General features: G+C 38.1%; 1 protein-coding gene across 1 annotated transcript; it reads left to right on the top strand.

The window, feature by feature from the left end:
• The first annotated feature begins 1,059 nt into the window (after positions 1-1,059).
• Positions 1,060-5,000, top strand: cnga1a (cyclic nucleotide gated channel subunit alpha 1a). Its single transcript, XM_042394819.1, has 8 exons — positions 1,060-1,154; positions 1,264-1,326; positions 1,441-1,494; positions 1,576-1,746; positions 1,837-1,941; positions 2,319-2,425; positions 3,357-3,967; positions 4,074-5,000. The coding sequence occupies exons 1-8, from the start codon at positions 1,060-1,062 to the stop codon at positions 4,998-5,000; spliced, it is 2,133 nt and encodes a 710-aa protein (XP_042250753.1).
• The last annotated feature ends 9,566 nt before the right edge of the window (positions 5,001-14,566 follow it).

The raw sequence follows: 14,566 nt of genomic DNA on the forward strand, positions 1-14,566 counted from the left end.
TTACAGATAAAAAAGGAAGTGTCAACACAAAATGGATTTCAGTGTTCTGGATCCACACTGACAGGTTAACTCATAGATGTCCAAACTGCTCTAAGCATATCTCATCTCCCCCTGGGGTTGACTAATAAGAAGGATGAGTGACTTTGCCTCTCCTCTTCTCAGCCACCTCTAATCCACAAATCCTTATCAGGGTCACCAAGACTCTATGACACAGTTAGTTAGACTCAATGCTTATAGGTGTCAGCTGTCTAGCTACATTTTGATATTATTTTTAATTAGCATCCGATGATTGATACGACCATTGATACACCAGCTCGCAGTCTTCCGAAAACTACACAAGGATCAAAAGAAAATGGGCTCAACATTACATTAACTAGTGGAAAAGGTAAGTCAAGTCACATGAAAATGGATGGATTATGCTTCATCACTACACTTTGGAAACTTTATTTGTAACATAACCTGTTTTGTGAGCAGACTGAGCGTCACATAATACAGTTTTTCTCCACTGAACTGATGCACTTCTGCCAAAACTTCATATGCATTCATTTAACTTTTAATGATTTCTGGTTCTTTTCACTCAGTTCTCTTTACTTTCCACACAAGTAGATTTGTCACACAAACTTTTTTGGAGTATTTAATGTGTGTGATGGAGGAGGATAATGCAGTAGGTGTGATGCAGATGAAAATCTATGACCTGATGTTAATGACAGGACAGATATGGAGTAATAAACAGACTTCCTAAAATATTTAGCTATTTTTAATTCCTTTTTTGTTTATCAGTACTAAATGGCTGCAGAAATGAACTAATGATTTGATGCTTTGTGTTGAAAATGATTGTTTTTCTTTGTGCTCTTTTAAATAAGGAGACTTTTGTTGCAGTATTTGCATTTGCATGCATTTGTAGTAGTAAGGCATCTAAACAGTGCTGTAATTTAAGGTTCTGCCATACTTATCTTATCACACAGATGTGACAGACCAATTCAGTAACCTCTAGTAGGCCTAACACAAAATGGCCACCTTTGATTCATTTTTTGCAGGCTACACTGCAGATCTGCTGCCATGACCACTTCGACCACCCTTCCCCACCTCACTGTGCCACCTCTCACTGCACCACAACTTTTCACAGACAGTGAAGAGCACAGCGAGGATGACCTGTAAGCAAAACTTCAAAGACATGTTAAATGCTAACAGTTGTCTTACTATACATTAATGAGAAATAACAAGAAAGTCAATTAACTTTATGTAACATGCTGTTTGTTCTAGAGGTCTGCCTCAATCAAATCCTCATCGTCTGCTCAACATGAATAACAGTAATAACAATGACGAGTAAGTACAATTACAGAGATAGGTAAAGCCTTTGTAAAACACTGTTTCACTTTGAAGTATCTTAGCAGTCGTTTGACAAGGCCTATTAAACCTGTTAATTAATCCTTTTTCCAGGGAGAAAAAGAAGAAAAGGAAAAAGGAGAAGAAAGAGAAGAAGGAGAAGAAAGAGTAATACTCATTATAATCCTTAATAAATGCAGCAGAATATTTGATGCTCAGTGCTCTCTAAAGTGTTGATTTGCATTGCAGGAAGAAGAAGGAAGAAAAGGAAACAAAGGAAAAAGAGACAGAAAAGGAGAAGGAGAATGAAAAAGAGAAAGAAAAAGAGAAGGAAAAGGAGAAGGAAAAGGAAAAGGAAAAGGAAAAGGAAAAGGAAAAGGAAAAGGACAAGGACAAGGACAAGGACAAGGAGAAGGAAAAGTAAGTGCCTCAGCAACTTCCTCAGGACAATAAACAGAACAACTTTTCAATGAATTATTTAATTTATCCACTCTGCCTCTGTTCTCATAGGCCCAAAGAACTGTTTGTCATTAATCCTGCTGGGAATTTGTATTACAACTGGCTGTTCGTCATCACATTACCAGTCATGTACAACTGGACCATGATCATTGCCAGGTGACTTCTATAAATCAGTGATTCTTTTCTTGATTTTCCTGCAGGTCAAACGTTTACATGATTCCATTCAGCACATTAAGTACTATTCATATCTCAGTCCATATGAAACTGTTAAATATGATTACCATCTTAGCAACAAGCTCACTTTATGCAGAGTAATAACCCTGTTCTTGCCTAGCAATAGTTTCACAAGCTGGTGAACAAGTTCTTTAATTCAATTTGAATTTAATGCAATGATGAATGTTATACTTTGTGAGCTTGGCACAGCATCAGCTGCAGCAGTAGAGGACACAGAGGTGCAGAAAAGGAAATGCTTGTACAAGTGCTGAACATTATTAATTTACAAAACACGCTCACTGCTTCTTCTCCTGCATTAGGGCTTGCTTTGAGGAGCTGCAGCACAACTACCTCATTTACTGGGTTATCTTGGACTACACTTCAGACATAATCTACCTTGCTGATATGCTCGTCAGGACCAGAACAGGTGAAAAACTGGCATAAAATTCCCAATCATAAGAAAGCCTTTGAAAATCTTTCAAAGGATGAATTAATATTTTTTCAAGTCTGTCTTAAAACAATACTCACAAACCCACATTGCAATTTGTACCTTCTGTCCACACTGATTGTGAAAAGATCCCTTCCTAAAGCGATTCTACTCTAAGTGATGGGCGACAAAATCCACAGTTTTCACTCTGTGTATGATGCATTCTGAAATTCAGCTGAAGCTAATATGAGGATTTAGCAGGCTTCGGAGTTAGATAAATCGAGTATGTTTTAGTACAAAACTCTTTCTTGTTTTGCTATCCCTCCACTTCAGCTCAGCACAAAAAGAGAGACATAAAAAGAGAATTTTGTACTAAAAAAAGACTCAGAGACTGCTGAAGCCTCATATTAACTTCAGCTGAACTTTAGAATAAATCAGTGCTCTGAATGAAGACTGTAGATTTTGTTTTACTGTATTACAATGGACTTGAAAACATGTAAATCTGTCCTTTAAGTGTTTTAAACTCAATGTTTTACTGTGCTGATGAAAAGTATTCACCCATTTTGAACTTGTAATGTTTCATTGTTTTACAAATTTGAATTATGATTGATATAATTAGGAATTTTTGGGTCTCAAGTCAACAGAAAAATTAAATTGATCAAAATTATGAGCATATATAGAACAAGACTGTAAATGGCATGAGTTTCTTCTATGACACGCCTAATCATCACTGTTGCAGCTGACAGTTTTAGAAATTGATTAAAATTTTGAATATGGATGGCGATCATCCATGTGTAATCAAGGAGTGACAGGGATAATTGTAGCGATTATAGTAAATACTTTTGAATGAATTATTTCAAACTTTGTCCAAAATGTTTGTGTATTATTCATGAACAACGCAAGCTGCCTACTTATTTCTCTGTAAATGCAGGTTACCTTGAACAAGGCCTGATAGTGAAAGATAAAAAGCTGCTATTGGATCGCTACATCGCCAGCTTCCAGTTTCGTCTGGATTTCATCTCCATGTTGCCCACTGACGTCTTCTATTTCATACTGGGTCTTGACTACCCAGAGATTCGCATCAACAAGCTGCTGAGAATCGGTCGCATGATGGAGTTCTTCACGAGGACTGAGACTAAAACCAACTACCCCAACATCTTCCGTATTGGAAACTTGATCATGTACATCCTCATCATCATCCACTGGAATGCCTGCTTCTATTTCTCCTTCTCCAAGGCCATTGGCTTTGGCGCTGATGACTGGGTTTACCCAGCTCTGGATGACCCTGAGGAGCCTGCGTTTGGGGAACCCATGAGGAAGTATGCGTTCAGCCTCTACTGGTCCACACTGACCCTGACAACCATTGGAGAAACACCGCCACCAGCCCTGGACTCAGAATTTCTCTTCCATGTGGTGGACTTCCTAGTTGGGGTCCTCATCTTTGCCACTATTGTAGGAAACATTGCTACCATGATCTCCAACATGAATGCTGCCCAAGCCCAGTTTCAGGCTCGAATTGACAACATCAAGCAGTACATGCAGGTGAACAGAAATTCCTTTTTCCACTGACATATTTGGAACAAGAAAGAGCACAATCATCTGGTATATGAATATATTTTAAATGTTCTTGATTTGTTTTCCTGTCTAGGTTCGAAAGGTCAGCAAGGATCTTGAGTTGCGTGTCATCAAGTGGTTTGACTATCTGTGGAATAACGGCAAGGCACAGGATGAACGGGAGGTGCTGAGGTATCTTCCAGACAAGCTAAAAGCCGAGATCGCCATCCAAGTTCACATGGAGACACTGAAGAAAGTTCGCATTTTTGCAGACTGCGAGGCCGGCCTGCTGATCGAGTTGGTGCTAAAGCTCCGGCCGCAGGTGTTCAGTCCTGGAGACTACATCTGCAAAAAGGGTGATATTGGCCGTGAGATGTATATCATCAAAGACGGAAAACTTGCAGTAGTTGCTGACGACGGTGTCACACAGTTTGTTGTTCTGGGAAGTGGCAGCTATTTTGGTGAGATCAGTATCCTTAATATTAAAGGCAGCAAAGCAGGCAACAGGCGGACAGCCAACATCCGCAGCATTGGATACTCAGACCTTTTCTGTCTGTCCAAGGATGACCTGATGGAGTCACTGACAGAGTACCCAGATGCTAAAGCCATGCTTGAGGAGAAGGGACGACAGATCCTGATGAAAGATGGTCTGATAGACTTGGACCCAGCCAACATTATGCCTGAGGCCAAGGAGCTGGAGGAGAAGGTCAACAGATTGTACAGCATGATGGAGCTCATGCAGATGAAGCTGAGGAGGATTCTGGGAAATTACAAAACCACTGACAAGGCTCTCAAACATCGCATCGCTGATCTGGAGCGCCTGACAGGAGAGGAGGTAGAGGATGAAGATGAGGAGGAAGCAGAGGTGAAAAAGGAAGAAGAAAAAGCAGGAGAGGATGAAGGTGATGGGGAGAAAAAGGAAGAAGAGGGAAAAGATGAGGAGGCAAAGGATGAGGAGGGAAAAGGTGAAGAGACAAAGGAAGAAGAGGAAAAAGACGGAGAAACTAAAGAGGAAAAATAAATCCATATAGCTTCTATAATACACAGAGCACTTTTCTATGTAGCCACAATAGAGTCTTTAACACAAAGAAATCTTTTCTTACGGGACTTGCTTCTTAAATGACTCACAGATGATTAAAACTGCAAAAGACAAAAAATAAGAAACACTAGAAACTGGCTGAAATACCTACCGGAACTTAAATAGGTATTTCCATTGTATATTATCAAATTAAAGACAGTAATTCAATGGACAAAGCCAATGGAAATATTGATATTCAAATAAAATACTGGCTTCAGTTGTCCTATTTATTGTAACTTTCATTATAATTTACTGTGATTTCATGACTGTATACACACAGATTCATACATTCCTATACTGCAAAACACTCCAGCCTGCAGTGTACACTGTTGTCCACACGAGGATAGTAAATAGCAAGGATTTGCAGGTAAACACATGACATGGCATGGCATGCAATTTGTGAAGCTCTGGGGCTGGAGCATTCTCTGCACAAAGGTTATATCAATCAATAATTAATAATAAAGGTAATTAAAGCAGATGGAAGGGTTTATGGCAAACAAGGTAATTCATTGCTAGAGCAGATTTCATACACAGTGGCAGTTCAAAGCACTTTACAAGTTGCATATTAAAAAATAAGACAGAATCAAAGCATTAAAATGATTCTCATTACAGTAGACACAAGAAAATAAAACCAAAGCAGGGACAAACGTTTAATTATAGGCATGATAAAACAGTTAAATTATATCTATTTATTAATTTATTTTTTAGACAATTAAAACCTGGCTGGCCCGCCAATTTTTGCTGTAACACTTGTATTCAAACTTGGGTGGTGATGTTACATTACTTACTTCATCTCTGAGGAGTAAGTGTGAAATTGAGATAGATCAAGAATTTTTAATGAACAGTTGACAGGTTAATTACGTTTTGACAGTTCATATTTCTTTGTTATGGAAAGTTATAGTTGCATAATTCAATTTAATTCAAAGCGCTTTTCATAATAAAACAACAAAAAAGCAAATTTGTGCTTATATACACAAATATACATTCATGCACGTATATAAACACAAACATACATACATATACTGTGAGTTAATTTAAGAAAATGCTTGACTGAATAAAAAGGTCTTTAATTTGCTTTTTGAAGCATACAGTCTGAGATCAGCAGGTAAACTATTCCATTTTTTTAGGTGCATAAATGCTAAACGCTGTCTCACGAGACTTTGAAAATGCTCTACGCACATGGAGAAGATTGCCACCTTGTGACTTGAGAGATCTGCTGGGATCGTATAAGAGCTTTTCTTGGTAGACCTCAGTAAAAGTAACCTGCTCAGGATGAATCCATGGATTAATTTAATTTAATTTGGCCATTGACAACTAGCCACAGATTAAGAACTCATGTTGCTGGTAAATCTCATTTTGTTTCGAAAATTGCTGTACAAATTGAAGACTGCAGATGCATTTTTTATGAACAGGGAAACACATCAACTACACACATGACCTATTATTCCTTTCCACAAAAAGTTTATCATCACGCCCCATAAAACCACCTCATATGTGTTTTAGTCATGTGTGTGATGGAAGCTACAGTGAGCATTGTTCGACAGAATACTGACCAAATGTCAGCAAAGATTTCTATTTCAACTTATCTTTTCCCTTTGTAATGTTGAGATTATCTTTTATGTTGAAAGACAGCAAATTTGCTCTTCAGTCTTAAAATATGCATAACCTTTGCTCTAGAAAGGTTGAAGGTGATGTACAGTCAATGAGCTCATTTCCAGTTTCAGACACCTATTTGAAGATCACATGGTTGTCTGGTTTTGAGCTCCAGTGGTCTGAACCATGAAAATAAAACATCTGGATTCTTAAATTGAAAAGCATTTCCACTTGAAGGCAGAGGCTGTCATTCAGCAGAAAGACACTGAAAACAATTACTGGACATGTTAGAGTTCACATTCAAGTGCATGAATGTGGACGTGTGTGCATGCATGCATATGGCATACTGCTCTACATCAGTGAACATGTTGGACTTAACTCCCCTCAGAAAGACTTAAACCAGAAAAATAATTTCCACTTCAAAAGCTCACAAATCTTCTTCATTCTTCATGTGAACAGGATGTACATCGCTGCCACACTTAACCTGTGAAGAGAACAAAACACTTTACGCTCAAAGCCAGACATCTGAGGGAGCAAAACAATTGCCACACACTCACTCTCTCTTCTAAATATCTGTGAAAGCTGGTGATCATGTGACTATTCATCATCCTTTGTGTTGGTTTCTCAGCACTGATGACTAAGTGGCACCACACAGTCACATTCAAGCTCTAATGCACTGATAAAGTCATTGATAAAGACAAGCCAAGAAGAGAAGAAAGCAATTTGTGATAACTGGCACAGTTGAATGAGTAAGAAAGATATGTTGGTGATTTGATGGCTTTGTAGGAGCTATGTGTGTCACTCTCTCAGTAATTTTTTCTGACTTCATTACTGTCAGTAGTAGTAGGTACATTCTTGGAAATGAACCATGTCTTTGTGTTAATTAATGAAAATACAATGACAGCAGGTAGTTTGTTATACTGTACTGCAGATGGTAACAATTCAGCAATTAAGGAATATTGTGTTATATAAGGCCTGAGATCATTTTTTCCCTCAACTGTTGGATCATTAAAAAAGCTGCAGGCCTAGTTGCCATTGCACACACACTTTAATAAAGGACTGATGGACTCTTACTGCTTTTAGAGATTGCAACTTTATTATGATGGCATCTACTGTATGTTTACTATATGTATTTATGTCTTTTTATTTATTTTTATGATGCGTATTTGTTGTGTTGACTACTGTTTGCAAACCAAGCTGCCCCCTGGGGACAATAAAAACTATCCTATCCCATCCAAAGTACTGTCATTCTCTGACATAGAACAGAAACATGCATGGGGATGTTTTACTCTAAGTCCAAATCTGTTATAAGGCTGTCCTTCCAAGAAATACGACAGGATCGGATAAGAACAATCCCCAAAACAAAATATAAATACTCCAATGCCAGAAGCCCTCTAGCAGCAAAGCAGGAAATCAGGGGATGTTATGAAGGAGCGGCCAAAGTCCACGTTAGGAGGAGGCTGAGGTGAAAAGTTGAATGAACAAAATGTCGAACTTTAACACAGGAGATCGCTGTTTGTGTCATTTTTTTTTTGTTATTGTAACTGTGACAACGAAGGTCTACTGGCTTAAAGGTAGTAGTCATTTTAACCCAAAGCATGATGTTTCCTTAACCTTCACAAAGTACTTTCTTGCAACTTATATTTTGTTTCTTTTAATTTGCTCACAGCAGTTTCTTAAATGGCAGAAATGACAATAGAAGTCAACAGAAAACAACAACATAAATAGAAAAAGCAGGCCAAGAGTAAGAAAGAAGAAAAAATGCAAAGAAAAGAAAAAAATAAGAAAGGGAAAAACAAACAAACAAACAAAGGAGAGGGGAAAGTGAATAAGCAATAAGAGCAGATGCATTCATAATAAAGCTGAATTCATTTGACATTGACATTCATTTTGCTGTTTCATTTTGTTCATTTCATGCATGTAAGATAGTATTTCTGATGTGTGGGTGTCATTTTTTTTTCAATTGTTTTATCCTTAGTTTCAGTTTGTAGGTGTTTTACCCCTTTTCATACACTTCATTTAATTTGGTTATCCAAAAGTCTTATTTTAGGACAAACCATGATGTTTCTATAAACATAACCAAACCTGAACCATTTTAGGAGACTGATTTGTAATTTGTTTTGGAACTGGAAGGCAAAGACCATGGACCAATGACTTATATTGTTGTTTAATTTGGAGGACTTGTTGGTTATATGTTTATCATACTTGTCATAGCAAATTTACCTTTGGAGGCCCCAAAATCTCAAGGGCCCCAAAGGCCCTGTATTCACTTCATGTGAACAGTTGGTTTGTGGTAAGGCTGAAACTATAGATTACTCTCATTAATGATTGATATGTTGTTAATGTTTTCCATTAATCGATTAATTGTTTTGTCGATTAGATGTCAGATAACATTGAAAAATGCCCAAAATATATAAGATGATAAGATGATAAGCTGGAACCAGCAAATGTTTGGCATTTTGTTTTAATTTACTACCAAAATAGTTAATTAATGTGATTAACTACAATTTTCGACACCACAGCAGAATATCAACTGAAATGTAAAGAGCAATATAACACTATTTAGCTTGAACACACCCACTTCACATCTTCACAATGCATTAAAATGCATGCAGTTTTCTGTGTCATAATATTACATAATACTGAATTACAAATGTGCTTTACCAAATTACTACACACACAGGGTAAAAATGGCCCATAGCTTTTTCATCTAGCTGCTTAATCCAGCCATGATTATAATCTTAACCCAAGGTCCACTAACTAGCTGTTTCTGGAGCTTTTAACTCCATCTGTTAGCCCTCATCAGCAGTTGTTAGTGTTGCCATTTTCAGTTGGTTTCATAAATATGTACAGTATGTTATTATGCACATTCATCCTAAGATAAAATGATTTTAAACTGTTGACACTAGTGATATTTTTGCAACGGTTATACTATTTTCCCACAACTAGGTCTCCTTTAAATTCCCTGCTTTTATCTGGAACTGTGCAGCACACCCTATGTTGCATAAATATTAATGTCACAGACTCTGCGTTGTCATGAACTCAATTGTGATAGCCAATGAAAATGTTCTGGCAGACCGAGCTCTGTGGAGTGATGGAGCGTGTGTCATTTATCATGAGGAAATTGCTGCCTATAAGGCTGATTTCCCAGCAGAGATATGTCTCTGTGGGATTCAGCGCCTGAGGAGTTTCACTGTATTGAACACTATTAGCACCACAACAATCATCAAAAGTGGAGCAAAAAGGATGTGTTTTACATTAGCTGCAGTTAAAGACATGTAGCTAAGCAATAAAGCTGTTTACTCATTTTACTTGCTGCTCATCTCAATTCATCTTGAATTTATCAAATGTGCTAGAAGTGATGTCCACTTTCAAAGAAACTCATCACATTGCTGATTATGATGCAAATTATTAGATTATCTGATCACTAGTGAATTAATTAATTAGTGAAAGTAATAAATTCCTTCAGCTGCCTGACAACATATCACCAGTGGAGGAAAATAGCTACATATCAGGCTTTGTTTACACTGACAGTACTTGTTAGTGGGATCAATTCATTGTTGGTTTTGGTCTTTTCATGGAATTTGCTGACAATAAGAAAATTGCAGAATATGACCAGACTTATCCTTTTACCACTTGACCAACAGGCCTCCACTGAAGTACTGTCTTCACTAGCAAGGACCACCAGAAGAAGAGGAGAGGGTTAGGTGGTATTTATAGGAATGCTGGAAGTTGCATAGTTGAGGTGTGGTCCTGCTCCTGAAATTTCACTGAATAAGCTGCAATTAATTACAAATTCGATGTACTTTGACTTGAATATTTCTATTTTACTTTATTCTTCTACTCCACTGCATTTCAAAATTTCCACAACATTTTCATTACATCTGTGGTAGAAATACACTGAGAATGTGTACTGAAATGCTGAATCATTGTACGGTCAAGATGTTTTGTATGGCTTTAACAGGCATGTAGCCTCTGTCACACTTAATGGGGACCAGACGGACCAGCCGTAAGGATAAGATGTGGCCTTGCAGGGGCTAATCTCCTATTAGTCCGTGTTGCAATGGCTGGCTCCAGCCGGAGATAAACTGGGAAGCTGTTTGCATCAGTTAATGACCTTGTTATTATCTGTGCTGGGATGTAACACACGTTCTGTGTGTAAAACTGCTTCCTGGGCCCAGTTGATTATCCATCAACATCAGTTTGACAGCTAGTTACTCATTTTTTGTTTGTTTTTTTCTAAACATTGTAATATATATTGAGATACAACATCCTGGACTTATTTCCATCATTGAGAGACAGAGACACACATTCCATGTTTGACTAACCAGTAATACTGAAGAAAAAAAAACCCAGACCATAATTTTTTTAAGAAGCAGAAGGTAGAAGATATTCTAGACCTCTCCAAAAATCACATCATGAAGGACAATGGTTGAATAACAATAGTAAAGGTGCAAACATCAAAGGGTTAAGAAGTAAAAGAGATTGAGATATTCACATTCTATTTAAGTATGCTGTCTAGCAGGCACTGTATGCTTAAGGGATTGGCACCTCTTTAACCCTTGTGTAGTCTTAACATTCTGTACACTCCCCTTGAGCTAAGGGTCAAAAATGACCCGCCTTCACTAAACTCCTAAATTAAAGCAGATTAATTGAATTTTAAACCCAAAATGTATTTTGCATGAACAACTTGGTATTCATCACAAACTTTGTGAATGTCTGGGTTTTCCCTCTTCACATTGCAGAAGGAATGCATTTAGTCAGTGGACACCACTTGTTTTTATTACAACACACCTTTCATGATTGTTTTCTTTGCTAAAGTAGAGGTTTATTATTATTATTATTATTATTGGCAAGGGTACTGCATTGGTGCAAACAATAGATTCCAATAGATTCCTTAGCAAGAGTAGCACTTGTATAGCCTAAGAAAGTAGTAGAAATGTGCAGAAAGTAGTTTCAAATGCATTTTGTTGTAGGGAAACATTAATAGTCTTGAAGTTTTTGGTAAAATAGTGATATATACTTATATATTGTACAGTGAGGAATTCATCTACAAAATACTAGGCTTCTCCCATTTTTGAACCATTGCTCTTACCCACAAGGTGTATAAACAATAAATAAGAATAAAATAATAGATACAAAACAAAAACGTGAAGAACATAAATCAATCAACTCTAATTAGCACATGTAGGACAGTATGCAAGTGTGTGTGCATGGACTTTGCAAATGTATTTCTCATATGTGAAATACATAGTATTTGTTTTACAGTCCTTCTGTGGGGGGCAGAATTGGCATCTCCTCCTCTTGTCTGCTCCAGCTGCAGCCTCATGTGGATCAGGACAAGTTTAAGCCCCCTGAACAGCTTTCAAAGCATTGCAGAGGCTGCTGTGATGGGGAGGCGCTCCCTTCTTTGAATGTGTGGGGTTACAAGTGCCTTTCCCAGCTGGTCCAGGAACACCCTCCGCTTGTTCCGCTTATCAGGCATCCAAGTAGGGTGGATCTTGATCCATATCATAAAGGCATTGTATGAGGACACATCAATGATGTTATGGAAGATGACAAGGGGCCAGCAGGCAGTCATCCTCCTGCAGCTGTAAGTTCCTATCATCTTGTCCAGGTTGTCCAAGCCTCCTTTGTTGTGGTTGTAGTCCAGGATTATGGCTGGCTTCCTGTCTTTACGATCACTGATCTCAGCCGTTATGTGCAGTCTGCTCAGGAGGACTGCATTCTTGTTCCTCTTTGGGAGGTAAGAAGCCAGAGTGGTGGTGGGGGTGGGTGAAGGCAAACTTTGATGAGAAGGCCTCTCTCCCCCCTGCATTCCTTGCAGGGGGGAGAGAGGCCTTCAAGTCCTCCATCACACTTTCAGGGTTCATTTCACAATAATGACCTGCTCGCTGTACATTAACCCGCTTATGACACAGCTATTTACTAAAGAAATTAATAATCTGACACAAAATATTGATTTAAAAATGATTTTATTGATTTAAAAATTATTTTACAGCTTCCCCTAAAAAATTAGTCCGTTAGAATCTACGGTTGGATCTGCATGCATAGCAACATAAATATCTATGAAAACTCTGTAGCCCTCTTAAGATTTAGCATTATAATTCATGTTAAACTGAACATTTCCGTTGATGGTTAAGTGAGACAAGGTGAATGGGACTTCTTTGGGAATATTAATGTTTAAGTTTCTGTCCTCATTCATCTCTATGTTTACTTCTTGCTGGGGCTTTGCAGTTGACACACCTGGAAACACAAATGTTACTAATGTTACAACTGGTAACAATATTACTGTTATCACTACTACTTATCACTTAAGTTAGTATGTATTGATAGGCAACTAGGCGAGGCACTCACCAGATCTGCAGCCATTGTCTTGCTCCACTTTTCCCTTTCTATAATAGTAGGAGTCCAGTAGCTCCTTAGGCTGGCCTCACATCTGTGCTTGCAGTTGGTAATTTTCCCGGACTTCTTTCTGTGGATTGATATAATTGGACATTGTCCTCCAGAGTCTATGATCAATAGAAACGGTCAGTTATTCATAGCAGCGGTCTGCTATTCAGAAATAACAGACCGTACAATGGAGTAATTGACCAAACAGAATAAAGTATTCAACAAAGCCGTGTAATAAGTGTACTGTAATAACTCTCTGAAAAGGGTGTTTTAATTCAGGACTTTTATTTGCAATTATTTCATTAGGATTAGGAAGGAACATGTTGTACTCCTGGTCCTTAAAACCCAGAGAAACGCTGAGTACATGAAAGCTTCACTCCTACCACTCATTTAATGGAGCTGTATCGACAAAAACTGCCAATGCACTGACAGGCCCTCTCCCTCAGGTCTCACAGGTCATAAAACACTAATGTTGCATGTTGGGAACACAAGTAGTGTGGTGAAATGACACTCGCTGATTGGTGTCACAGTGTTAAAGTACAGTATGTGTGTCCAGCAGGGTTCTTAAGAAACGTTGCATTAATAGAATAAAATCAAATCAAATTTATTTATAAGGCACATTTAAAAACAACAGTTGACCCAAGTGCTGTACAATCATGATAACAAAGGGCGGTAAGAAACCATAGAAGGGAAGAGAACCACATTTATGTAAACATAGCTAATAATTATCGTTAGCATCTTTGTCATAAGCAAGAATGCTTCATGTCAGTGCTCACAGAAAATTGCAACACAGTTAGTTCCCTAAAGGCTCAATGTGTCACTTAGTCTCCAGTGTTATCCGGCTTTCACACGCAGAAGGTGTACCTTTACAACAACAAAAGGTCTGTCCAACTACATGTAAACTGCCCATTTTAGTGGAGGTTGCACTGACGAAACTGTCTGACTCTGAATTTGAGTCAAAATGCTTTAGTAGCACAAACATGCCCTTAAATAAACTTCAATTGATTAGTGTGTGACAGTCTGTTGGAGGTCAATATTCACGCTCACACAAACCAAAGTATGCTGAGAAACAAAGTAAAGCTTTAACAAGAAATCCTTATTAGGAACATAACGTTTCAACTGTTAATGTCTGAGGTAAGGACTAATGAAAATAATTAAGAAGCAATGTTCTTTCATTAGCAAATAAATGGCTCTCCCTGGTTACATTTTGAATTGATCAAAGTGAATAGCCCCAAGCCCTAACACGAGTTCTGACACACCACAGAGGCAGCTGTGAAAAGAGCTGACGACAATGCTGCAGCTCAAGCTATGTAACTGCTGCCCTGATATTTCCTCAAGAAATGTTCCAATAAGACACGGGCAAGAATGACATTTCATGTCAAAAAATGTAATTACCTAATGACAATCAAGTCTCTGTCATGCAGCACGCACATAATAAAGCCCACAGCACCTCATTAAGCAGCCGGTCTCAGAATGATCAGACAAGAGAACAGACCGGGGTCAAGACTGGACTCTGTGAAAAT

The sequence above is a fragment of the Thunnus maccoyii genome, chromosome 2, assembly GCF_910596095.1.
Source record: "Thunnus maccoyii chromosome 2, fThuMac1.1, whole genome shotgun sequence".
Lineage (NCBI taxonomy): Eukaryota > Metazoa > Chordata > Actinopteri > Scombriformes > Scombridae > Thunnus > Thunnus maccoyii.